Source organism: Accipiter gentilis, chromosome 24, assembly GCF_929443795.1.
Source record: "Accipiter gentilis chromosome 24, bAccGen1.1, whole genome shotgun sequence".
NCBI classification, from domain to species: Eukaryota; Metazoa; Chordata; class Aves; order Accipitriformes; family Accipitridae; genus Astur; species Astur gentilis.
The window spans coordinates 17,498,734-17,524,819 of record NC_064903.1 but is presented as its reverse complement, the minus strand read 5'-3'; the positions used below and the strand labels follow the sequence as shown (position 1 = coordinate 17,524,819).

The following is a 26,086-nucleotide window of genomic DNA, read 5'->3' as shown; positions in this document are numbered from 1 at the left end:
TCTTTGCCCCCCCGTATTGTGCTGATGCTCTTCCCAGGAGGTGTTTGAGATGGCAGCTCAGCCACCCTGTAGAAGCAGGTTTTGCAAGTGCCTCTGCCAAGTCAAAGATTTACCGAGAGATTTGTGTCTGGCAGGTGGAGGTTTGCCATCCAGGCTATTGACAGAACTGACCGAGGAGCCACATCATCTTCCTCGGGATCAATACATCACGTCTTCCAGAAAAAAGCTGTCCCCGCGGGCAGGGGCGGACAAAGGGCCTTGCAGCAGTCAAGGGTATTGAAGCTTTTTGCCATAAATGTTTTAATGGGTCTTTTGTGTCCCTCGCTTGGCACGGGGAATGGCTGCACCACCTGGAATTACAAACTGTTGAATGTGCCAGGTTTTAGTGCAGGAGCAGAAATTGTTCTTGTGCTGAGATGGCTAACGGTGCATTTTCTCCATGTGGTTCCTCTGGACAGCAAAAGTGCCTCGTCTTTGCAACAGGTACCCCCGGCCACAAGAGTGTGTATGTGTCAGGGCAGGATGCGTGAGCGTGGTTTTGGTACGTACGAGGGTGTGTGCAGCTCAGAGTTGCTGTTAGAAATGACTAATGATTACAGATACAGCTTCTGCAACATACCTGAGATCGCTTGCAAATGCAGAAGAGGACCACAGCAGTTTTTGCCCTTTGCACGATCAAGTCTCTGTTTCTTCAGCAGCTGAACTTCTTGGGTGTGGAGAGAAGGAAATTTGCTTGATGCAGGGTATTTGCTTTACTGCAGAGTATTCCTCACATGGGGAAAAGGTCCCCACAGTTCTAAATCTGTGGCCAGGCTGTTACCTCGGCTATAAAGGTGGAATTGCAGCGTAAGGCTGTTAACGCCCATGTGCTCTGCAGCTTTGGATGACTTCGGTGGGACCGAGTAGAAATGTCTTTTTTTATTAGTAGGCCCCTCTGGTTTTCTGCCCTATGGATCTTTAGAAGTCCTTGGTGTGGGACCTGCAAGCCCCTGTGAGCCAGTGTGCTGCAAATTCACTTGTAGGGGAAAAAAGATCCCTTGGCCTCAGGTCCCCCTGGAGGAAGCCACCAAGTCCTGGCTGGTGGACTTCATGGCTGATCCCAAGACTTTCAGTTCGTTGGTGCACCCAGAAACCAGTCCTGTGGGTTGTGGAAACCTTTTCTTTGCCCAGCTGTCCAGGTTAGTCCAATACCATCCAACGGTTAGTTCAATAGGGTTTTTAATAGCCGCCCTTCGATGCCAGCTCTTGCACAACCCGTATGGAGGTGGACACCTACAACAGCCTGATGGATGGGGGCCGCAGGGGGCTTTTCTGCTCCTGTCATCAGACACGCTCGTGGCCCTTTGCTAACTTCATATCCTGCTGGCGCTTGTGCCTGTTCCTGTTTGCAAATGAGGAACCGAAGCCATGGGAGACGCAATTTGCTCCTGGCTACCAAAGAGTTTAGTCTCAAAGCCGGGAAGCAGCCTCAGGACCTTGGCTGTCAGTTCCCTGCTCAGCACAGGTCCTGTAAAGAAGCTTTTGGTGAATACGGCAGGCCTTGTCGAGGAGCACAACGTCCTATTCTCCACTACACGTTCTCTAATGAACGTGCCGTTCAGCGCGGTATCTCCATCGGCATCCTGCTGCCTTGGCCGGCCGCCAGCCCCTCCTGGCTCCGGTTCCCACAAACTCTGTGTAAACACCTGCTCTGCCCGTACGCAGCGTCGGATCCTCTTCCCGGGCAGGTACGGAGGAGGATGGAGAGGCAGGAGGGTGGATCCGGTGATGTGGAAATTGGAATCCTACTCCAGGGATAAGCTCGTTGGGGAAGGCGCCGCTTGGAGATCGCGCAGGTGAGGCGCGATCCCCGGGCAGATACGGGTTGAAGCGGTGCCCGGGCAGTAACTGCAGCTGCCTGCGTGCTCCTGCCCTGCTCCTTCCCCACAGCCAGGGACAGGCGCTTTGTCTCTGGGCACCGTGCCGTTGGACAGGCTTTGTGTAGACCTCATGCAAGCCTGCCGTTCACAGCGGCGCAGTTTGCAGACAGTATAAAATAGTGGTTTTTTTCTCTGATAACTCCGTCTTGCTTTCTGGACATGGTGTGCTGATAGGAAGAACGACGATGTTTCTTCTCGTGTGTTGGGTTCAATCCAAAGTCTTTTGAAATTGCTCGGTGAGAAAGCAGGGTGAGGCTCAGCCGCTCGCCGGCTAGGACGCACAGCAGGGCGATGGAGACTTGCGTTTGCTGCAGCAAGCTGGGGCCCTGACTGCGGCTGTCGGATGGATTTCTGTCATTTTTCCTGGAGGAGCTTTTGGGTTTTGCAGATAATTAAATTTCAGGTGAAACTGTTCCCCTCATCCCAAGTGAGTGCCCCAAATGATGGGCTGCAGGGTCATTCCTGAGTGTTTTGAGTGGGTACAGCAATCCGGACTGAAATAAGGGGACAAACTGCAGGGTGGTGCATTGGTCTTTCTCCTCAGATACAGAGCTGTGTTTCTGTTCTTTGCCCCAATGAATATTTAATTTTGCAACATGGAGCAACTTCAGCAGGAGAAGCTGAAAGGGTTTCCCTCTGCATCGCACTGGGTCCACGGTCGGGGTACTCTGCTCTAAGGGATTTCTGTTCCCACTCCTGCACAAAGCAGATTAGACGGGCATGACTTACTCCTCACGCCCAGCCTAGCTTGTGCTCCATGGGCTGTTCTGGGGGGTTTGCACCGACGCCGGCCTCGGGCAGGGGTGCCTGTGGCCGCTGGAAGAAGCCCTGCTCATTGAAACTCCCCGAGCACCAGACCTTCTTGCAAACGCTGTTGGTTTACGTAGGTGCGTGTTACAGGTGTCGTTAGCCTCAAAGGAACCTCTGGAGGCAGGTGGGTCCTCCAGCGGTGGGACAACCTGAGACAGATGCTGGCTGATGACCCCAGTTAGCCCAGAAAGTCACCGGGGGAAGTGGAAATAGGCTACAAATGTGCTGATTTTTGCAGGCTCCCCTGACACAAATAAATGCTGCTTCGTTGGGTGTAGATGTCCAAATGGACGAGCAGCCGAGAACAAGCAGATCACGGAGAAGCTCAACGTGATCCTTTACCCTTTTCATTTGATTTACTTCAGTTTTGTTTCCTAGACTACGGCAGCAACCCTCACATGAAAAGCTGCTATTCTTCATTTACAACAAAGCCATCTCCAAATGGATTTTATAGATGCAAACAATATTTGGTCAGTGTTGTGAAGTTTAAGGCGCTATTACATCAGCTTGGCAGATGCGTTACACAGCTGCTGTCTGCAGATGCTGCGGGCCTGCAAAGTTTTGAAAAGAAAAGAAAACAATAGTTACCAAAGAGCAAAGCACTTCAGAGTTTAATTGAGTTTTACGAGAGGAATTTGGACTCGGACTGTATCTGTCCCCTCTCTGAATGTCACTGCAGACCTCCACCGTACGTGAAAGTCCTGCCGTGCTTGAATCGCCTCGAAGGGGAAGCTTGCGAACAATAAGCGTCGTTCTTACAACTGCAGCCTGTGCAGTGGCCTGGAGATATGGTCCTATGGAGAGGACCTAGAAAAATGTTCTGGACTGTGTAAACCAAATGATGGGGACAGGACAGATTCAACAGGGTTCCCTGCTGAGCCACATTAGTTTGTCTCAGAGGGGTAGGGAGCTCTCTATTTCCCCTTTGTTTTTTCCCTGCTTGGCTTCACGTGTCCTCCAAAACTCTGTGTCATGGCAACGATCTCCTCCGTAGAGGAGTCTCTGAATGTAATAATTGCAGCAGCGTTTTATAAATATCCATCTTAGAGCCTATATAAAAAATGTTACTACGCTGTTCTGACAATTTATCATCCAGATGATGCTTCTTTTAGTAAGACCCTAAAGCCTGAGGTCATACCAACTGTGTGGAGGTAGCCGCATAGTTTATAAAGTGCTCTGGGATGCTGTAACACGGGGGGTTCAGGCTTGATTTTATAACAGCACAGCTCCATTCTATAGCAGCTGATGATCACAAAGCCTCTTTTTAAGAGAAACGAGTGGACTTGCATGAAACCTTGACTTCCTCCGCCTCGTGCCAAGCGAGATGCAGGCTAGCCAGCGCTGGGCAGTACCCTGGGGTCTTTTCTGTACTGTCTCGAGAGTGTCCTTCAAATAGGAAATCCCCAGTTTGCTACATGAACATCAACTGAAAGCCTCGTTTGAGAGGCGGATATCTTTGGTGCCCCGCTGCCTTTCACTGCTCTTTTTCCAGAGACTAGTATTTGAGGACAGAGGTCATGCTTCTGTGCAGGATTTATAGTAACATCCAACTGGCGTGCCGCAGGCACAGCAGCATGCTTGTGAATTTGATGCCAGCGCTTGATTTTTCCCTAACGTGTGCCCAGGAGGTTGAGTTCGATGGCCAACGCAGAGCGAGCGATGAGTTGGCCAAGGAGCGGCTCTCATGGGACCACAATCAGCCTGTTGTTGTGCCTCGACCTTATGAAAGGGCAGCCGTCCTGCTGCTCCGTCGCTTCTTGGATTCTCCTACCCCTCAGGAGACGGGGAGGGTTTGTAAGGGAAATGCTCCCTGAGCCTTCACCGCCTGAAGTAAATTCCTCCCGCCTAGTTTTTCCTCAAATGAGTTATTTTGGGTGTTCAACTTGGGAATGCTCGGAAGGGCCTGATTTCCTGAGGGTGCTGAGTGCCCTCTTTTGAAAATGGCATCCCTTGAGAGGCAAGAAACTCAAAGTCATAAGGGTGCCATAGGAATCTGAGTCTCCACCTTGGTGCCAAAGTCAAGGGTGAAACTTCCAGTGGAATAAAATGTTGGGGAGCAGGGTCCTTGCTGGAAACCATGGCTCCCGAGCGTGGTGGGAATCCCCATCCTACCGTGCTTTGCCCCTCAAACCCAAAAATGCCAGGTCCACTTGCCGTCGTGGCCCAGCAGTACTTGCTTGGCTGGCAGGTTGTGTGGGATGGGGGTTGCCTGCGCCCACGTTTGCAGAGGGCACGGCACAGCGAGTCTCACTGCAGCCCCCCAGCACAGATGGGATTAAAACATCAGTTGGTTTTTGCAGTTTCCAGGATGATCGTTGGGAAATTGCAGCTAAGAGAGAAGTGAGAGAATAAGCACCAGGCTCTGGGGTTAGAGAATGCATTTTTGGGATGATGTTTCTTTTCTGGAAAGCAAAGTTTGAAAATATCAGTGGAAAAATGCTACTTTTTTTCCAGCTGTGGTTGTCTCCGGCTTAGTTTAAGGCTGCAAGTTGTTAGGTCGTTCTCAGTGAGAAAACATCTTGTGAAACTTTTTAATTAACTGATTTTTTTTTTTTTTTAACCATGCAAAGGTTAACCCCCTTTTCCCAGCCTGTTCCCTGGACAGCTATCAATAAACCAGCATTTCCCTCCTGTATCACTGCAGAACCAGAAACAACAGCTGCATTTACTGTAAACCTGCAACGGTGTTTGCTTTTACTGTTGAGCGCTTGAGTCACGTGCGGGCGTTATAGCGCAGGGCAAAACTTTGCCTGGCTTGCCAGTGGCTGCATCTTCGGGGAAAGCGGTTGGCAAGGGTAGGCAAGGCGACCTGGCTTTAGGGACAGGCTTCATCCCAACTGCAAATGCAGACAAGCTGCTGAACAGCCCCACGCTTTTCTGTGCACAGCCGTGGGCTCTCGTCTTGTATTTTCAAAGACCCACATGTTCAAGATCATCTACTTCATGTGTTGGAGCTCATTAAGTTATTAGATGTGATTTTTATCAGTGTGAAACCGCTGAGCTGGAAAAAAAAAAAAAAATCAGTTAAGAGAAGAAACCTATTGCCACTGCTTGTCCTCAAGTTAGGTGAAGCAGTTGAATGAGAGAGAAATATTTGAAATATCTTTGCAAGACAAACTTCTTTCTTACCAAGACCAATTCTGGGGCCTGTTAAAATCAAGAATGTTTCTGTAGATGCCAGTGGGACCGAGGCTCGATCCTTAACAAACAAAAATAACATTTTTATCTACAAGAGGAAAAAATAGCAGCGCATGCGTAGAAGAGCAGGGAGCAGCCTGTGGCCGGCGGGGACTGGAGGAGGCAGAGGACCCCCCTACCTCGTGCACCTCTGGGCTGCAGCTCCATACAGTCGATTAAAGGCCTGAAAAATCCTTAGACAAAGTAGAAGTGACCAGAAAGCTTTTGGAAAAAAGTGTAATAGAATAAATATTGATTACGCTGGAGTGTGCAGAAGTATGCAGTCTGTGTGATGTAAAACAGCCAAAAGATTATTCTCTAGGACCAGCTCTGTAAAATAATCAGTGTTTAAAATTTGATTATCAGAAAGCACAGGACTTTAATCTGTATAGATGTGCTTTAAAACATTTATTTGCAGGAACAAGGATGTTTAATTTTTAGCTATCATTCCATTTATAGATAATCCAGAAAAATGTCTACCAGCTATCAGCTCCTCTTGTGTTTAGTCAGTCTTTTTTGTTTCCTTCTCCCAGGGAAAGGTAAAATTATGTATATTGTTCCGATGTGCTTCATTGCCACTGAAATGGTCAATGTGCTAAATCTGGTATTAAAACAGCCTCTACCATTATGTAATTAAAAAGAAGTCTAATAACCGAACGTAAGAACAACAGCCTTTCCAGTGCATGTGGCCCTGTGCCAGACGAAAACATGGTTTCAGAAGCGTATTGGCTCAAAATTAAAGACTGTAACAGTCTGAAACCCCACCCTCGTTCCCAGCGCGGCAGCCTTGGACACTGCTGTTCCCGGCGGAAACCTCAGTCCATTACATTGACGAGGCTAGGAAGCACTGGGGGAGTTTGCAAAATAGGGAAATAAAATTGGTAACTCCAAAATATAAAAATTAACGTTGGACAGACCCTGCTGAGGGGAGAGCACTCAAACTCCCAGGCAGTGCTCCTTTAGGACATTTGATAAGAATTTGATAGAATACATTTGCTGCTGACTGATGGCAATTGTCCTGTTAGAGTCATTAGAAACCTTGGTTTCTAGGAGAACCCTATATCCTTTGTTACAAAATTTCATATATGATTTAGGGAAGCTGCATTTGGTTCAAGTCCCACCGTTGGGTTAACACATTGATAAACGGGTTTGCTTTGGATTTTTGCTTCCTTTTTGACTGCTGCTTTTGGGTTTTTTTCCAGAAACCGCAATACCCATCTGTGCAAAGGACATCAGTGATGATCTGATGAAAGAGTTTGCTTTTCTTTCTGGTGAGTATGGTGAACTTCTCCAGGGTCTCTCTCTCTGTGCGGTAATTAAATACTCCAGACGAACTTCTGCGCTATTTGGCAAAATGATACTCCGCACGGGATATTATCCATCAGGTAGTCTCCAGTGCCACTAGAAATGTTGTTAATAAAACATTGAGGCAGTTTGAAAGAGCATATTAGGTTTCTGTCTCGAGCCATACTGTAAAATATTCTTACCTTCAAACACTCAACGCATTAACAAGCGTTTTGCTTTGAGATGTATTTCTGTAGGTTCCAGACCAGCGTGCTGATTTGTCTTTGTATTTCTGACTTCTTTCGCTGTGCCATGTAAAGTACGCTCAGTAAATAAAGGAAATATCTGGTACCTAACACGTTTGTTTCTACCACCTGTGTGTGTGTGTCGGGCTTGAAATCGGAGGCAGGATTTGGCCCATTTTTGCTACTCTGGTGATCTAAAAAAACCTCTATAATGGCAGCAGCATGTTTTCTGACCTGACTGGTGGACCTGGGCTTTGCTGCTGGCCCTCCTCAAAAGCACGGCCAGGGAAGCATCCTTGTCTTTATTCCAGGTGGCCGAGGGAAAGACAAGGCTTGGATTATCACCCTCCCCGACAACGCTCGCTTCAACGAGGTGCCCGAGGAGATCGTATCTAAAGTCTTAACATACCTAACGTCAGTCCCGAGGTATGTGGCTCCCTTCTAGCTCTCGCCTGTGATGGACAGAGGTGTTGGTCTGGGTCAGGCAGGGGATCTTTGGGGTAATGCCACGCGTGGGGGTGAGGGGCGTCTTCAGCTCTCGGAGGGAGTAAGAGGGAGAAGGCGAACGATGCAAGCCCTTATGGTGTCCAGGCGTGGTATTTAGTGTGCCACTAACTGCAGAGTAAAAAGTGGACATCACCCCTATGACTCGTCAGCCTGTGCGTATCATAAATTTAGTTTATTAAGTCTCCCAGCAAGCTTTCCCTAAGCTTTGACATGTGTCACTGCTTAAATATGCCATCCCACTGCAGAATAATATTTTGACATGTACAAATAGAGAGTCATTACTGTGGAAAAAGAGAAATATAACCAGAGGAAGAGACTAATTACAGGAACAAACAGTTTGGGGCCCCCATTACACGCGATGGCTCAGCAGCGTGCCGCAGCTCCCATTACCCGCCTGTGTCTCGGGGGGAAGCGGCTGACAGTCTGCCTGTGCCACATACAGGGCTGTACACTTAGATTAACGGCCCTCCTATTTCTTGCTGCTGAGCCTGGTGACTCAGTTACCTGGAATGCTTCATTTCCTTGAATAATGCCTGTTTGGGCCAATTTCTTCCTGCAGGGGTGAGCAGGTTGACAGCAGCTAGATGGGAGCTGCCTTGGAAGAAGTACCCTGTGTTTAGCCACCTCTGCAGGAAAAAAAAAAGAGCCTCTGGTTCCTTTGTCCTCTCTTGGGATGGACTCTGAAGTTTCGTGGGGTCCTGGCGGACAGAGCACTGTCCCAGCGTGGCCCGGAGCGTGCCGTGGTGTGTGCTGGCCAGAGGGTTTCTCCTTCGTGCTGTGCAGGCAGCCCGTGTCCGTGCATCTGCACTTCCCAGCTCTGCCCGGTTTGTCCAGGGCTTCTTATTTCATGGGAGTGTAAACACCCTGGCATTAGCATGATGAGCAGTCTTGCTGTCCCTGTGGTAGGTCAAACTCGATCAGGAAACTAATGAGAGCTGTGAGCTTGCTGGTGATTCAAACATGTTCAGCATGTTATTAGTAAAACCTCTTTAATCATGGTTCTCTCCTCCTCCTACCACCATAACAGCCTGCCTTAACACCTGACCATCTCAAAACCATGTACTTTTTAACGCTTTGGAGTCGAAGAGGCTGTGGTGTCGGGGAGCAAGGAAAAGCATCACCTGGGTGAGGGTGGAAGGCGTGTGTCAGCTCTGGTACCCCTGGGTACGCGTTCCTCAGCGGCATCCCATCATGGGATCAGAGCTCAGACTTTGGGCCAGAAAGTCCCTAAAAGAGGTAAATATTTGACGTGCATGTCAGAGTTAGCTGTGGATGCATCAATGCCTCCCTGCCACATACCTATGGATGTGTATGGGCATAGCAAAACTACACACAGAGTGCCTTTCCTATGCAATCAGTAGGAAGGACCGTGTATTGTCCTACTGATACCAGTCTGAGGAAACCTCTTGGGAGGTCAGGTTTATAGTATTTTGGGAAGCTGAATTTCACGAAGCGTTCTTCTTCTGGAAATAATTTTTAGATAAAGGAGATGGATGCTGTAAGCTACTCTTTGCTCTGCAAGGTCAGTGCATTAATAACAGAAACAGAGCCAGGAGGAAGGCGAGTCTTCTAGGCAAGTTAATTTTACTTTAGGATTCCTGGGAACCATGCTGCAGGCAGGAGGCAGCTGCAGAAAGGGCTTGTATGGAAAAGTTGTACAGAAGAATAAGTAGCAGATCCCCACCTTCCGCTCCCTGCACATCCAACTCAAAATGCACGTGGTGGGCTGCCTGCCCGCCTGCCTTCGGGCTGGCTTTGCAGAACAGCGCTGTGCGATGGTGTGCTTGAAGGAGAGGCACTGGTAAGTGCGACAGATCCCAGTATGTGCAGATAGGAGACCCTGAGAGCGATAGAGCGGCACTTTATCCAGGCTTGGATTGAAGACTGCTACAGTCTAGACTTTGGCACAAATGCTGATCTTTTGTGTACCCGAAAAGACTTTATTTCTTCCGAGGTAAGTCAGAATTTCAGTAGAAGCTTTAAGGGAAAAAAAAAAATCAATTTAAATGAGTTATGGTATATGTAAGATTGTTATTACAAAAATCTGTCCTATATTACAATTAAAGTAAAAGAAAAATAATAGTGTCTTTGAAAACTAAAAAAGTCCTGCTGTATAAAGCACTGGTGCGACCTCACCTTGAGCACTGTGTGCAGTTCTGGGTCCCACAATTTACGAAGAACTTGAATGTCCTTGAGTGCATCCCAGGGAATGGTGAAAGGGCTGGAAGGAATGTCCTCTGAGGAGCAGCTGAGAACTTTGTGCTTGTCTGGCTTGGAGAAAAGGAGGCTGAGGGGCAACAGCATTGTTCTCGGCAGCTTCCTGAGGAGGGGACGTGGAGAAGGAGGTGCTGAGCTCTTCTCCCTGGGATCCAGCGATAGGACGTGTGGGAATGGTGCAAAGCTGCACCAAGGGAGGTTTAGACTGGAGGTTAGGAAGCATTTCTTTACTGAGGGTGGTCAAACACTGGAACGGGCTTCCCGGAGAGGTGGTTGATGCCCGAAGGCTGTCAGTGGTTAAGAGGCATTGGACAACACCCTTAACAACACGCTTTAACTTTTGGTCAGCCCTGAATTGGTCAGGCAGTTGGACTAGAAGATCGTTGTATGGCCCTTCCCACTGAAATATTCTATTCTGTTCTGTTCTCTTCTATTCTATTCTATTCTTGTTTGACTACCCAGCTTTTCAGTATTTAGACAAGCTCTGCATGTTTCACTTAGATAGGGAAATGAAGTACAAAGTGATTTAGAGCTGTGGCTAATAACATGGGGTAATGACATAGGGAAGGGTGCTCTTGGCTATAAATACCTCTGAAGTTAAGTATTAGGCAGCGGGTCCTGACAGAGTGCTCTGATCCCACCAGCCGCAAGGAGTCTCAGTCCTGTGATAAATCTCACAACTGCAGACTCCAGGATCTGATTTCAAGTCCTCCTGCAAAACATCCCAAGTCTTTATTTTTAGTCTGGTACGTCCTACAACACATACAAAATTACGGGTAAGAAAAAAAAGTGAGAAGAAGCACCCGGAGAGAAATAATCCTTGATCTGGTTATCTGTCTCCATCTTTCTGCTGCTGGATGCAAATGAACTCACCCCTTGCAGCCTTGGTGAGAAAGCATTGATTTATTTTTATTGTCAGTCTAAAAGGTACATCACAGGATTGGAAATCTGATAAACCTGCAAGGCCTGGGTTGCAAATAGTCGTGGACTTGCTCCACTAGCCCCAGAGTAAATTAAAAATTTCCCACAGTAGGTTTCAAGGCTTTTGGACAGCTGGGAACTTTCTTCTTTGTGTCTGTAAGGGAACTGATAAAAGTAAATTGGCATGCTTAGAGGCTACTCTCTGACTATAACCTTGTCCTGAGTAAATGGCATACTTTGGCATACTTCTATTAACTGACAGTGCACTACAGTCTGGCTGCCTTTTCTAAATTACTTGGATTCTGGGTTTTTTCTTCAGGTTTTATTACGATGACAGCAGTGCTGTGTAAACACTTTTTTTTTTTTTTTTTTTTTTTTTTTCCCAATTGCAGCGTGTTGGGAAATACTGTGGGGAGTTGGGGAATTGTTTCTCATAGGACAGAGACCTACCTTTTAAAGTTTTAGGGTGTGCTGAAAAACCGAAGGGTTTTATTTTTACTTCAAACAAAAGGATCCTTTTGCCCCCCTCCCACCCACCCGGGTCATTTAACTCGTGGTGGGGCTGAACAGAGCTGACAGAAACCTGCAGAATCATCTCATGTTGCCAGAACTATTTTAGCTAAAAACTGTTTTGGCCGAAAAGCCGTGCCTGATCCAGCTCGCGGTGTGGAACATTAGACGTTATCACATGCGGAAGTTCTGTGTACGACCCATGTGTAAAATACGCTATTCATTTTCTCTGCTCTTTTCTGCTACGCCTCAATGGCAATGTATAAATTCACATGAAACCTTTGCACTTTGGGTGTGGCATTAGAGATCCATGAGATATATTTGTAGGACAGCTTGGGAGCAGGGTGCCTCTACATATCCTCAGTTGATTGTTATTATGAGCCAAAGGGAATTTTTTTTTTTTTCCCCTCAGCACAACTGCTAATTCCTTTTAAATATATTTGTCAAAGGTGTAGCTATCACAGACCAGAGCAGCAAGATGTGCATTGAATGAAAGCTCCTGCACTGGCTTCAAGTGACTTTTTTTTTTCCCGGTAGTGAAGTTGCCAAGTATTGTCTGCCATGTGATACTTCTGAGTAATCCACCATGTGTTTTCGCTTGCCAAACACAAGAATTACTGAAGACGGTGCTTGCGGTAGGCTGCTAGCACGGGGCCATGCCCTCTGCAGATACCTGACCCAGCTCTCGGGAGCCAGCACGTGTACTGGGAGCCTCTCTACGGCACTGAGACGCCTGGATAGGGTGGTGTGGGACACGGCTATCCTGTTTCAGCATCCGCAAAATAAATATTGTAAATATTACTTAAGTATCCTGTAAATACACTCCCATCGGAGGACTCGGTTACAAGCTGGCTTACCCTTACCTGTGTGCAAACACGATTCCAGTTTGTAATTCAGACTGCCCTGGAGTGTGTATCGTCACGGCCTGAGCCTGGCTGAGCTGTACCCAGCTGGCCTGGGAAGGCAAAATTTGAATTACAGACAGGAGCACACCTGCGCCTTGGGTCACCTGCCAGACTGGGCATCCCCGGTACTGCTGGCTCGTTTGGTGAGACTGGGGATTTCAAAGCACCTTAAAGGATTTGGGTGTCAAAAGGGACGTCGGGAAGCCAAGTGAACCAGAGTGTGTTGGAAAGTGCCTCCCAGCAGTCGCTGCCTCTCCAGGGGGCATCGGGAGGTGCCAGGGAAGCCCCGGCAGCCCGTTTCGGCACCAGCTCCCCCTGCCAGGCTGGCATCACCCTTCCCTGGCTCGGTGTCATCTCTCTTGCCTTGTGCCAAAACTAGCCAGGAGTCATCGCTTGGTTGCCGTAACCCGGGCGAGCGGGTAGCAAGCTCCCTCGGAGGGAAGAGCTCGGCGGTGAGGGCAGGGATGTGGATCTTGGGGCAGTGGGGAGGGGGGCTGCCGGCCACCCCCGAGCTGCGGCGGGTTTCGAGGGCGATCTCTTGTCTCCACCGATCTGTTGTCTCCATCTCCTAGGCAATTCAAAGGTGATGCTTAACCCTGGGCTAACAGTAAAGTGGGCTTCCCAAATTTCTTGTCGGAATCTGCTCAGGGAAATTTTTTCAAAGGAAATTTTGGCAATTGTGGGAAGGTCAAAATGTGGTTTGCGTTCTCTGTTCTTGGTTTTGGGGTTTTTTGGGGAACAGAGTCACATTCCCTCAAAATGTTGTCTGGTTATTGGTATTTTCTTGTCTCGTAGTCAACATGACTCTGACACCAAATTTATCCTAATCCTGGATAGAAGATTGGACACATGGACATCGGTCAAAATGACTCTCCAAAAAATAGCAGTAAGTCCTCTTTAATGTTAATTTCTTTTCATGTACTATGTCATCGTGCCCATTACGTATCACTTTCAGAAAACACTGGGAACCAGGAGTAATGATGCTCGTGCTTTCTCTCTAGGTAGTATTTTGTTTTATGGCCCTGTAATTAATTCAGGCATAGCTCTACGCCCCATTTGAGTGCGTAAATGAGCTGTTTGAGTATTTGCTTGGTTTTGTACTTTTTCATAGTGGTTCAAATGTGTTTTGTGCCATGTTCTGTGCTTTTGATGGGTGGAGAATTTGGCTTCATATATGTTCTTTCTAGACACTGGTTATTAGTGAGACTATATTTTACCTAATTGTCAGTGACTGAAAGCATTAGGTTCTTAAAACAGGCTTCATAAGCATTTGTATGTGGGTATGGGTGGAAAAACCTTTTTAAATGTGTGTGTATGCATTCATGTATTTTAAATATCTATTACACATGTTTCTGCGCTACACATCATTAACACATACCCTGTCTGAACATATCTTAAAAGTAAGCTTTTTGCAACTCAGCAATGTGTTGTGTCTTAAGAAATCAGAGCGTGGTATTACAGTAGTGCCTGCAGGTGTAGAAAAGTCAGGTTTATAGATGCGTGGATAGGTAGGAGCTAGTTGATAAATGCTTTCCCAACCAGATTGTGCCACGTGCGTAAGTCAATGAAAATATTCTGGGTGTATTATTATTGCCTTTGTTTCTGCTTATGGTTATTGAAGAGTTGAAGGCATTGATCCATCTGACAGGGAATGAATAGTATGTACCAAGAAAGCAAGCTCTTACCTGATTCTGGTTAGATCCAATAAAGTTAGATCTTTTACATTGTTTTAAGTAGTTAATATTGGTACAGCCGAACTTGGCATTAAAAATGTCTGGCTTTGATGGCATTTTGCTGGTAGGCATCTCGTAGAGGGAGGAGAGGGTTACCTTTCTGCAGTGTGCATAAGTGACTGCTGTCAGTATTTTGGGTTTTGATTTTCCTGGATGTTATAAACTGAATTTCCAAGTATGGTTAGTTACCATACCATTAGAGAAGCAGCAGCATTTAAGAAATAGTTCTTTAAAGCGATCATCGAAATTCAGTTCTGCTGCCGGCGTTTGAACAGGTGGCTAGTGCTAAGAGCATCCTTTAAGGATGATGTAGTCGCTTTGCATAGTTTGGAAGTTTCAAATGTGAAAAAATCCTGTCCTAATTTGTAGCTTCTACAGAAGTGTCATTCATTTTGTGTTTAATAAGAAAATTTAATCATTGTGTGACCTTTGAGCATACACCCTATTTGTGTACCTGTACGCGCTGTGTGTCCAGGTAGAGAACTGACTTTGCCTGTAGTATCAGGGCTGTCCATGTAAATAATGCGGAGGTGCTCTATGCAAAGAGGAACGAGAAGCAGGAAACCTGTGTCCACTAAATCTTAAGACTTGCGAATCTTGCCTTAAAAACAGGGTCTGGCCCTACAGGGTTGTCTTTGTGTCCTGGAGGTGTTTGACTGGACTTGCCTTTGTGCAGCCAACACAAAAGATTCAGTCTTGATTTCTTTCCAATGATAAACCATAAGCCATGCTGCAATTAAAAAAAAAAAAAAAAAAAAGTAAGTCTTTTTTCTGATCTTTGTGTAATTTTGGAATAAAGAAGCGCAAATAAGCTGAATTTGAAATACACAGGGTGTCCTATTTTTTCAGCATATGTATGTGCAATCGCAGCTCTGCGGCGGTGCATCTGATCCAGAAAAACGTTGTATCCGACTGTACAGATTTTTTGTTTAACTCTTTGTGTAGGTCTCTAATTGCATGGGCAAACCAGGCTCACGCCGGTACTGCTTGCTTTGGGAAGCCAGGCCCTGCTGCCGGGGTCAAGCCTCGGGTTTTGGCAGGAGCATCCTTCCTTACATCCCGCCCCCCCCCCCCCAATAAAATAAAATAAAATAAAAAAAAATCCTAAACGGCTTTAAAGAGATAATCACGGGGGTGGAGTGGGCTGGGGGGAGAGGAAGGGAAGGGTAAAAGCTCTAAGCAGAGATCCCAATCCTGGAAGGAAAGAGCTGGCTCCCGTCTGCAGGATGATTTTTGGCATTCCACCTTAAAACCAAACCCGGCGCTGGGAAGGAGAGCGGGGCTGCCAGCCGGGAGAGCCGGCTCCCTGCCTGCTCCCTGCCTGCTGCCTGCCTGCCCTCCCTCTCCTGCCGCTCCGGACCCGGGGGCGAGCTCCGGGAGCCCCGCGGTTGCCCGGCCGCGCTCGGCGGGGCGATGGCCGAGGGCAGCCCGCGGCGGGGCGGGCGGCGGGCCGGCAGGAATGCGGTAAGAAGGCTCCGGGCCCGCCGTGCTGCAGAGCCCAAGGACGAGGTGGGGGGGGGGGGGGGGGGGGGGACACAGGGACACAGGGGCGCATCGCGGTACAAAAAAAAAACAAAAAAAAAAAAGGCTTTTTTCTTGGACCGGGGGTGGGAAGCTGGAGGGAGCGGGAATATTGGCCGGAACGGTTTTAATGGAGCGGCGCGGGGAGTGTTTTTAGGGAGATGTTCCGTGCGGGAGTAGCCGGTTTGGTTTTTTTTTTTTTTTTTTTTTTTTTTTTTCTTCTTGCGGTTGTCCTGCGGTGTGCTGCTTCCAGCGCATCCCGAAATGTCGTGGGAAAGGGTTTATTTAACGCTCGGACGGGAGGAGAAAGCAGGGAGGGGGCCCTCGGTAGAATTTGCCCTGCTGACAGCATCTTCGAGGGTTAATGATGCAGCCGGCTAAAATAAAGGTAGCAGCGCCTCGGAGTTTCATTTTGGCTCGGGGGGAAGTTACAGCTCAAATTAGCAGTACCTGGCGTGGTGGTGTGTGACTTTTCCTTTAAGGGACAGCAGAAAGTCATTCGCTTCAGCACCTGGCTGAGGACCGCTAGCCTCAGTTTCCACTGCTCAGAAACAAACTTATTGGCAGATACTACTTTTTCTTCATGTTTATTGATTTCCGAGCTCGTGAATGTCCCAGTGAACTGCAGGGAAGAATATTCGCTGAAAACCGAATTCCTAAAATTAGGAAAAATCACATTAAACGTGTCAGGATGACATACTATTAGGTAAAATCACATTAAACGTGTCAGGATGACATACTAAGGAGGTAATAACGGTGGTGATTCCAGCGCACGCCCTTTCTTGTGCTTTATTAGCCCAATTCGTCTATATTGATTATATCAGGGCTCTCTACGTGGTTATAGTTGAGCATGCATTTAAACAGGTTGCCGAACCGAGGCCTTAAGGTATATACACATTTGTGTCCTCAGAAGGGGAAGAATGTTCTGAGCGTGGTCTTTGGTCAGTGAGATAGTTAACAGTAGTGAAATGTTGCCAACTGCCTGATTTAGTGGAATTGCGCTGGTAGTTTTCTGCCCTTCCCGATACGCTGCAGAGGAATAGCAGAGGGCAAAGGCTTTAGAGGGTTCTTTTAGGTGTTTTGTTACATAAACCCAAGTTTGTCAAACGCGCAAGATTCTTTGTAGTGTTACGAATAGTAAGAGAAACGTAAGGCAAGGTTAAGTACCCTTTTGTCTTTGATTTCTCGAATATATTGTGGGGAAGGGCTTTTCTCCAGCAGTACCTTCAGTATCATTACAGTTCAGTTTGCAGGTAGCTTACCTACACTTCATCCCTTAGAAGAACTAGAATTGTAGCAGCGATGAAAAAAAGATACAGTCCCTTCAGGAACGTTATCTCTGAGGAATTATTGGTCTATCTTTAGATATCTACAGATAGATATGTAGATATATTTTTTTTTTAACATTTCGTCCTTTCTCGTAAGTCTGTAAGAGGGCACAGGACGTGGTTTGCTGGGTGGCTGTCTTTCTGCAAGCTTACTTTTTGGCTTGTTTGTTTTTTCCATGCTTGAAATAACATTAGGTACCATTTGCAAAGCTGTATTTCTTGTTTTGTAGCTATTTGTAAGTGCCGACCTTGATCCTATATGTATAAGATCAGATGAAAAATCCCCAAACGCTTTCTAAACTGAACTGAGATCAAATCACCTGTCCTGGAAACTCAGCTACCTCCGAGGTGAAACATATCAAGGAGCAAAAGGGATACAGCTGTGTGTGTACGGGGCATAAAGTTGTATCAAAGAAGAATTTGCCCCTGTGGCAGCTGTGGCAGAAGGATGCGAGTGCCAGGTTACGGTCTCTTCTTGTATGTTGTGTGGAACGTGTTGGCATCCTGCGTTCACGAAACCAAAGGTGTCCAAAGGCACCGTTGCTCTCAGAGAGGCGTTTCGCACCTTATCGCTGTTGCAGTGTAATTTTGGCAGGCGGCTCTGCTTGCCTTCTGATCCCTGGTCCACGGTCCTGGAGCTGTGGGTTTCCTGCCCAAGGGCTCATAGGAGAAGACATTCAAAGTCTGCAAATTCCTGTGGGGTGGTAGGGTTTAGGAGACCCAGGCCCTTCCTCCGGGGACTCTGCTCTGTGCACGAAGGGTGCATGTCAAAAAGGACTTGAAGGACTAGGAGAGGGCAAAGCAGACTCGTTTCTGCTTGAAGTGCCGAACAGGGTTAAAGGGGACAGGGGATGGATGGGGATAATGAGATAAGACCAAGGGAGGAGGCGTCTCTGGCTGGTTGTTCTCAAAGATATTCCTGAGGCGTTTTTCAGTAGGGGGTCAAGGTAGGATCCTAAAGTTCAGAGACCTGAACGCACTGTTGTGTTTCTGAGCTGGAAACAGTGATTTTCCCCAAACTCTGTGGGACTTCACCATTGCATTCACCTACAATGGCCTCATAACCATGCAGAAGGACCTAAAATTGCATCCTCTGAGCCCCTTTAAAGCATTGTAAGACCATTGGCCTCACAAGGCTTTGGTTCAAGTCAGTTTGAGCTATTAACGCCAGGGGTGCGGGGCCTGTCTTGAAGCAAAAGCATCCTATCCTTTGAGGTTTGCAGCTCGTGGTGGCTCCTTGGTGATATCTTTGAAACCGTGTCGGGGGATGCTACTGTTGTCCTGTCTGCAGAGAAATGCCCACTGGGAAATGACCAGGATGTAAAACGAGGCAAACACGGACGTAAGGGTGGGCGTGAGGGAATGACGCACGATGGGCTCACAGCTTTGCAGGGACGGGCACGACGTTGCCGTGAATGCAGACTGACAGGTCTCTTCCTGGGATGTCCTAGGGCCAGAGCATGAAGAGCGTCAAGGACTAGCCAGGTCGGCCAATAGGCCTGGAAAGAGCAATAGCGGCATTTACTGGGTCCAGCGCAGAGCCAGGGTGCTGAGGTGGGAGACAGCCGGCTTCTCTGGGACACGCTGGAGGACGAGTATTGAGCTTGCCAGAGACTTTCCAGTGAAATGTTAATGCTGTGAGTTTTCAGTTCATTCACAACGGCTACAAGCCCGTGCCAGTTCTGGTGGTGCTTTCCTCAGTTAAGGTTTTCTGCATCCCAGGCAGAGATTCTTCTCAAAGTGAGGAACCACTCCAACTCCTTGGAGATACGCAGGAGCCCGTGGATGATTTTCTTTCTCGTAAGATGGGAAGCTCAAGTTAAAAATCCTGAGCTGATCAGGGTCTCCGACATGAGTTTCTCTTCAGAGCTGCGTCTAGTAGCTGGGCTGTTGGAGGGCCTGCCTGGGGTTGTCTTGCAGGAGAGCTGATCTTCCTCGTAGAGCTAATTAAACAGGCATTGAAGCAGGGAGCTGAACCTGGCTCTTCTGCAGCCTCCCACCCCACGTTCTTGGGCAAGCCCTGTCTCAGAGCTGCAAAGGTCTGGTGACTCCACGGCCAGGTTTAGACCTTTGTCCCCTCTGCAGACCTGATGGGGTTGGCAGTTGGTTCCGTGGGTCTCCCGCGGCTGTGGCCATCGCTGTGTGCCTGGGGCTGGCAGCCGTTTCAGAGACGTTGTGTGCTAACCAGGTACTGCGTAACAGAGGTACGGTACCCAGGGCCTGGAGCCAGCACAAACATCTCTGTTATTTAATGGTTTGCTCTTGGTTCTACCGCCAAATCTTTGTCCCTGGCACCGTTCTTGTTGACTTCCAAAGGGTACGAATTTGGCGCTTCATTCACATTACTTTCTCTATTTTTTTTTTCTGCTCCTACTTAAAATAACGGCAGGTCAATATATTGAATTTACGTGGCTTATTTGATCCTAAAAGTCACTGTCCACTTCTGACTGGAGTTGTGAGCAATGGAAGCCCCAACCTGACCTTTCCTACACAAGAAAACATAGCAGATGAGTTACGATGCAGTTCATGGATGTCGGATCTCAACTGTAAATCGTGGCTTTTTTGAACAACACTGATGCGTGTTTATGGGAGCGATCTTTGTTTTGAAGGCAAAGATTAAATGTGCCCTGCAGTGCACAATACCTAAACGCGTTCGTTACTCTCACCCTTGGTATAGATACTACTATCATGTTTCATGGAGGAGGATAATATAAGGAGGAATATGTGGAGAAATGTAACCTGGCCTGGCAGGATCTCGGAGTAAATCATATGTCTTAATTAACTCAATTCTTTGCATCATGCACTTATCCATAATTTAATGATATGACTTCTACTTTCTTAAAAATTCTTTTTCATTCTCAAGTACGCTTTTCACAGATCTATTTAAAAACGCACCTGCCAACCACACGCTTGAAAAAAGGCTCCAGGAGCATAGACAGGAAATTCCCAATTCTTACCACAAATTAAATGTTGCTTGGTAATTACCAGGGACAAGAAGAGAATGCTTGATGCAGTTATGGGATGATTAGTGAGTTTGGCAATAAATTTTGCTTCCTCAATCTGTCTGGCATTCCTCTCGATGTTCCAGCCCTCTGTTCCCTGCTAGGTCGTAATTTTACTCCCCAAGTTATAATGCTGAACACAATATATAGTATTAAAGTTTTTAATAAGTGGCCCCCCAAGGTGTGTGGCTGAACTCCTACCTGTTCCAAAGGGAAGTGGGACTGGACAACCCTGGTGCAGTTACGTCCCGTATCTCTAAACCACTTACAGTGTCTCCCTCCTGTTTTGAAAATAAGAAAAGGCTATCAGGGGCAATCAGAAAAAAAATAATACTAAGATCTGAACGAGTTCCCCTCTTTTCAAGGTGTTTGAAAGCCGTTGTGGGACCTGCCGTGTCCCCCGCTTGAATGGCATCTCTCTTTCCTTGCAGGCATCTTTCCCAGGGAACCTGCACTTAGTGATGGTTCTTCGTCCCACGGGGTTTTTCCAGCGCACCTTCACTGACATTGGATTTCGGTTCAGTCAGGAGGATTTTCTGCTCAAGTTACCGGTACGAGCGTGCGGAGATGTTGTGCCTGTGTGTGATCGCAGCGCTGCCCGCGCACCTCGGGTCGGGGAGTGACAGCGTCCCACTCGGCAGGCACCCGTGTGAAGAGTAACTGGAGTGTCTCTGCCAGAAACGCCCTTTTTCCACCAAATGTCTCTCCACCAAATCTCTCCTGTAGCATTTTTCAGCTCCCTTGGGCACAGTTTGCTCCCCACGGAGCATGTCTGTAGTAGTAGGTGGTGGGCTTCTCAGCCTGTTCTCATCCCCCATATAGGCTGCCTGCTTCTGCGGAGGATGAAACCATGCTCAGCAATTTATTTAATGTCTGAAAAGTCAAAAGACATGTCTAGTGAAGCTTTTGCTATGAATTCCACCCATAATCACCATTTTCATCTCAGTGTAAACTCCATACCAACATCATGTTGGTATTTGTTTCTAAAATAGCAGCTGAAATGGTTTTATATTCTCAAGTCAAAATTTCCAAGACTTCTAAAGCCACCTTGATTATAGGACATAATGAGAATAATTAAGAGAAGAAAAGTACATTTATGGAATCTAACTAAGGCTGACGCAATTACAAACGCACAAAGCAAACCAATGTTTTCCCCGAGGAAATAATACGATTTTCACGAACTTTGCATTTGTCACTCTTAAATGATTGTCATTTGCATAGTTGTGAAAATTCCTGGCGTATCCCAGGGCAGATCAAGACAACAAAAACTCATGAGTATATATTTACGTGAAATTGGCCAATGCTTCATAACTTATTAAAATGTATATATTTTTTTCCAGATTACTGGTCATTCCTTGCAAAATCCTGCATTACTTTTGCTTTCAGCTCTGTTCTGCAGTCAGATACTGCAGCATCTCACTGTGCTTTGCATTTAAGGAAGAAAGCACCTGGGAGATCAGGGCTGGCTTACAAAAATGGTCAAATGCATCGAATAAAAGCCATGTTAAGCTATAAGCATAAGAAGAAAGCCATGCTGTAGAACAACATTTATAGCAAAGCCCATTTTTAGATACATGAAAGGTTTGTAAGCTTGACCTGCGTATGACTTGGGTAGAAGCGATGATCAACCAGCTAACAGTGTTGCCTTGTTTGTAGGTTGTTATGCTGAGCTCGGTTAGCGACCTGCTGACATACATTGATGAACAGCAATTAACCCCGGAGTTTGGAGGCACTCTGGAGTACTGCCACAGCGAGTGGGTCATCTTCAGGACAGTACGTACCGGGGCTGAGCACTGGCCTCTTGGGTGTTTGGGATCGATTGAGGAAGGTTTTCGGTAAGGCAATGATGAGCAATGGGTAGCTGAAAGTAACCCCCGAAGCCAACTACGTTTGCAAAGGAGTCAAGTGGCATAAGGCACTTGATGGGTTTATAAGGGAATTGGATGATTAACTCCCTCGGGCTCCTTTTGAAACTGCTTCCGAAAGATCTGTCTTCTTAAGTCTTTATTAAAATTCCCTTAATGGTAGATACAATATAAGCTTTTTTTTTTTAATAATGGTTGCTTCGTGTGATTAATATCAACAAATGTGTTTGGGAACCAAGGCAATGAGACTGCTTTCTGCATACTGACCAAATGCAGAGAATTCAGAAAATTCCACCCACCCCCCCTTTTTTTTTTTTTCTTTGCAAGAATTTTCCTTTAATGTTGCCAGAAATCAGGCATTTAATTCCCTGAGCTGTGCCTTGCCATGTGTTTCTATGCTTCCTGTACACTCTTTGTTTTCAGTGGGACTTTGTCTCCCAGATTAATGGCAGGTTGGATTCCTAGTTACCTTCCCAACAAATCAAAGCACTAATGAAAAATGTACCAGACATCTTAGTGCCCCTTGTTATGCAACATCATCCACACCAGCAGATACGGAGCTCAGTATAAAGACAAAAGCACAAGACTTGTAGCTGGAAAAACTTAAGCTGTTGCTTGTGCCATTAACTTTGTGCCAGTTTACACTGATGCACTGCCAAATTAATGAATTTTTTAAATTTCTGGCTCTTAGTTTTGTTCTTTTGTATGGTGTGTTAAAGCGATAACAGCACAGCTCTCACACTTGGAGACAAAAATGACAAAATGAATGACAAAAAAAGTTAATCTAAGAAAAGGATAGTTTCTAGACCATAGCTGCATATGGTAGATAAGTGTCCATATGAAAAACCTCTCTCAAAATTCCCTTGTAATGTGCTCATAAAACATTTTCTGAAATTTCCATGGAAAATATATGCTGTTTAAAGAGACTACGAATGCGATTGGTTACATTTGAGTTTATTACCCCATTCTCAAAAGCAGAGCTGGAGCTGTGAGCAGGGCCTGGAGACCCCCACCTTGCCCCGTGGTGTAGGAGCCGTCTGGCATCCAGAGCTCCCACTGACTGGCTGGGATGTGCTGGGGAGGTACCAGCACCACTCGTTTCCATCCCGCTCTCTCCAGTTTGTCTCCAGCATGCTGTTTGGCTCCCTCCCTTGTCCTCTTGGTGAAGCTGTGGACGAGGTGGCCGTGGTGCCAGACTGCCTTGTAACCCACCATTTGGGCTTGCAAAGCTGGAAACGTCCATCACCAAGAAGCCAAATACATCTCCAAAGCTCTACTGCCTGCAGGTGGTTCCCAGTGGGACTTAACCAGAGGAGAAGAATAATAGGAGAGGGATTACAGGAATTTGCGAGATGGATCCTATAGCGGCTTCTGCTGTAGACCTCCAACGCGTAATAGGAAAAAATCTCAGAGTGCACACGAACAGGCAGCAGAAGACAAAGCGTGCCCAATACTATCCTTATTTAAGTCCCTGTTAGGGGTTCAGACGGCACTAAAAGCCACCTGGCCACGTGTTGGTGGCCACTAGCTAGCGCACCGCAGCACACATCAGCTCTGTCTGTAGTGGACATCCCACCCGCCTCTCTCAGAGCAAAGCTGTTAGGCTCCCCTGCAGATCTCAGCCTTGGCTTTTCACATACTCTTAGTGAGCTGTAGGAATACCCTGAATCCTAAGCCGATTGCAATTATCGTCTCCCACCAGGCAATAGAGAGTTTTGCACTCACCGTGAAGGAAATTGCACAGATGTTACAATCCTTTGGCACGGAGCTGGCAGAGACCGAGCTACCGGACGACATGTATTCAATCGAGCGCATCCTGGCCCTGCGCACGGAAAAGTACTACCAGCTCAAGGTATGTCTCATCAGCGACTCCCCCGCGTCTTTCCAGCCCCTGTTTTTGCAGCAAGATGGGATTTCTGGGGTTTGACTGCCTGTTTGTTTGGCGCCCACTCCTCCTTCCCTCCCATGCATGTGTGTGTGTTGACAGACACACAGCATGACTATTTCTGTACGTTACCCTTACGTTTCCCATCCACTCAAGCAAATTACCCTGCCAGCATCCAGCAAACCGTCGCAGCTGCCGCCTCCTTGCTGGCTGCAGAAGTTGGTGTCGACAGCGTGCTCCTCCCGTGGGCTTTGCCCGTCTCGCTGGCAGGAGCGCGGATGGGAGGCTTCGTCACCTGCGTGTTCGTGTCCCTGGTGGGATTCCCTCCACTTCACCCTTACGGCTGGAGGGAGCAGCACGCAAACATCATCGGCAGGTTGGAGGGATGGTTCATCCCCAGGTCCCTCTGCCTGATGCAGCTTCCCTGGCGGGACTTAAGGGAACTGTGCTGGGGAGCATCCAAGGTGAAGATTTTGTGTGAGCGCATGGTACAGAGCATTCGTGATGTGATCCTTGTCTTCATGTAAGGCTTCATGTTTCGTCTTAAACAACATTTTTTTCTTTAAAATTTTAAGATATTTTTTCAACTATTTGTGATAGTGAGTAATTTTATTATAGGAGTTAGTGGAAACTTTAGTGCAGCCAGCTGCTGCTATATCAAGCTGTTATCTTTCCTGCTTCTGCATCTTTCTGGGGACAGCACAGGCCTGTCCCCAAACCCTCACTTCGGAATCGATTCCTGTGTTCATAGCCACGCCGCGTGGCTGAAGAATGAGCTCCTTTGCTTTGTGACAGGATTCGTTTACATAAGTCAAAGAATTCTATCTATTTTCAATTATAATCATTTGTCATTCACATGACAGTGAGATCCCAGAAGGCTGCCTGTAAGAAATATGCAAAATGACATCCCAAGTGTGCTGTGCGTAGGCATAAATGTAGGTGCGTATGTATAGAAAGTATCTTTATAGATACTGCCAACTGTCCTTCATTTCTTCTTTGGAAATTAAGAGAGCTGTAGTATAAAACAGCAGGTAAATATGTTGTAATATGACTTACTAACTTAAAACTTCATGCTTAGGACTATAGCCAAAGCGTAGGGGGCAAATAACAGCTACACAGCGTAGTCCTGTATATAAACCAGTCAGTAATACACACTTTCCTCTGTGGAGAAATAAAACACCTCATGTGTTTGCATTTGCATATAAAGCACAGCAGCACTCAGTACAAGGCATCTGTTGCTTTTAATGTCTCATCTATTAATTTCAAATATAAAACCCACTCATTGGCTTTTGACTGAAATGAAGTCCGTTGGCTTTTTTCTTTTGTTCCTGCTAAGACCGTGAAAGATGAAAGCAGATGAGAAACTGCGCACAGATTGTGATGACAGCAAGACATGGGATCCTTGTCTCTCTCATGACAACCCCAAGATTGGTACAGCTGATTCCTGAATTCAGCTAATGAGTCGATCAGAATAATTTATGTAGCTGTGATACTGAACAGAAGCTGGTTGCAAACACAATGAAAAAATGACAGAAATTAATTGAACGGAGTAACTAAGAAATTAACCTCTTTGATATACTGAATGGGAAAAAATCAAGTTAACACCTGTTTGACAGTCAGGCTACTTTGTCATACGTATAATGAAAAGCTTTGACTCAAAAGGGGAATGCAGGGCTCTGGAGAGTGAGATGTAAGAGGATGAAATAACAGCTACCTGCGCTTCAAAGCATGCTGCATAATTCCACTTCCCTTTTGAGTCTCCGGGATGTGGCAGTATCAAAAGGAGATGGGGTTTTTTTGCCTTGTGGTCATCTTCCATGATGCAAACTGGCAGTGGACGCTTTGTGTGCGGGAGAGGAGAAGCTCCTGCAGCCTTGTCCTTCTGCTCCTGGGCTGCCACCCTGAAGATGCTGTTATGTTTAGGTTGCTGTGAGCTATCTGGGGCAGGCAGATGTTTAAGCAAGTCTGTGCTTTCTGACTCTTCTCCCTAAAGCGGTTTTGCCGTTGTTTCTCTTGCAATAGAAATCCGGCCATCTCCTAGGATGGGCTCTGACTCCTCCAGCGGCTGGCTTTCCAATGGAGCCATGCACAGGTCTCTCCTTCAGGGCTTCTTCCAGCTCGGTTCAGCAGCCACATCTGTTTTCTCCTTCCCTCTCACCTCTGTGTTTGGTCTCTTTTTTTCTGAAAATAATTGGCTAAATGCACCTGTCTGCTTTGGTGCCGAGTCCAACAACACAGCACAAAGCACCTCAGCCGA

At 46.9% G+C, this 26,086-nt stretch overlaps 1 protein-coding gene across 2 annotated transcripts in view; it reads left to right on the top strand.

Moving 5' to 3' along the window:
• Positions 1–26,086, top strand: part of MCF2 (MCF.2 cell line derived transforming sequence) — a 59,004-nt gene that overhangs the window by 5,582 nt on the left and 27,336 nt on the right. For both annotated transcript variants that reach the window (XM_049827208.1, XM_049827209.1), the window contains exons 2-7: positions 7,109–7,177; positions 7,747–7,861; positions 13,291–13,381; positions 20,511–20,630; positions 21,736–21,852; positions 23,647–23,796. In XM_049827208.1, coding sequence (XP_049683165.1) covers positions 7,109–7,177; positions 7,747–7,861; positions 13,291–13,381; positions 20,511–20,630; positions 21,736–21,852; positions 23,647–23,796 — 662 coding nt within the window. The remainder of the gene's footprint in view (positions 1–7,108; positions 7,178–7,746; positions 7,862–13,290; positions 13,382–20,510; positions 20,631–21,735; positions 21,853–23,646; positions 23,797–26,086) is intronic.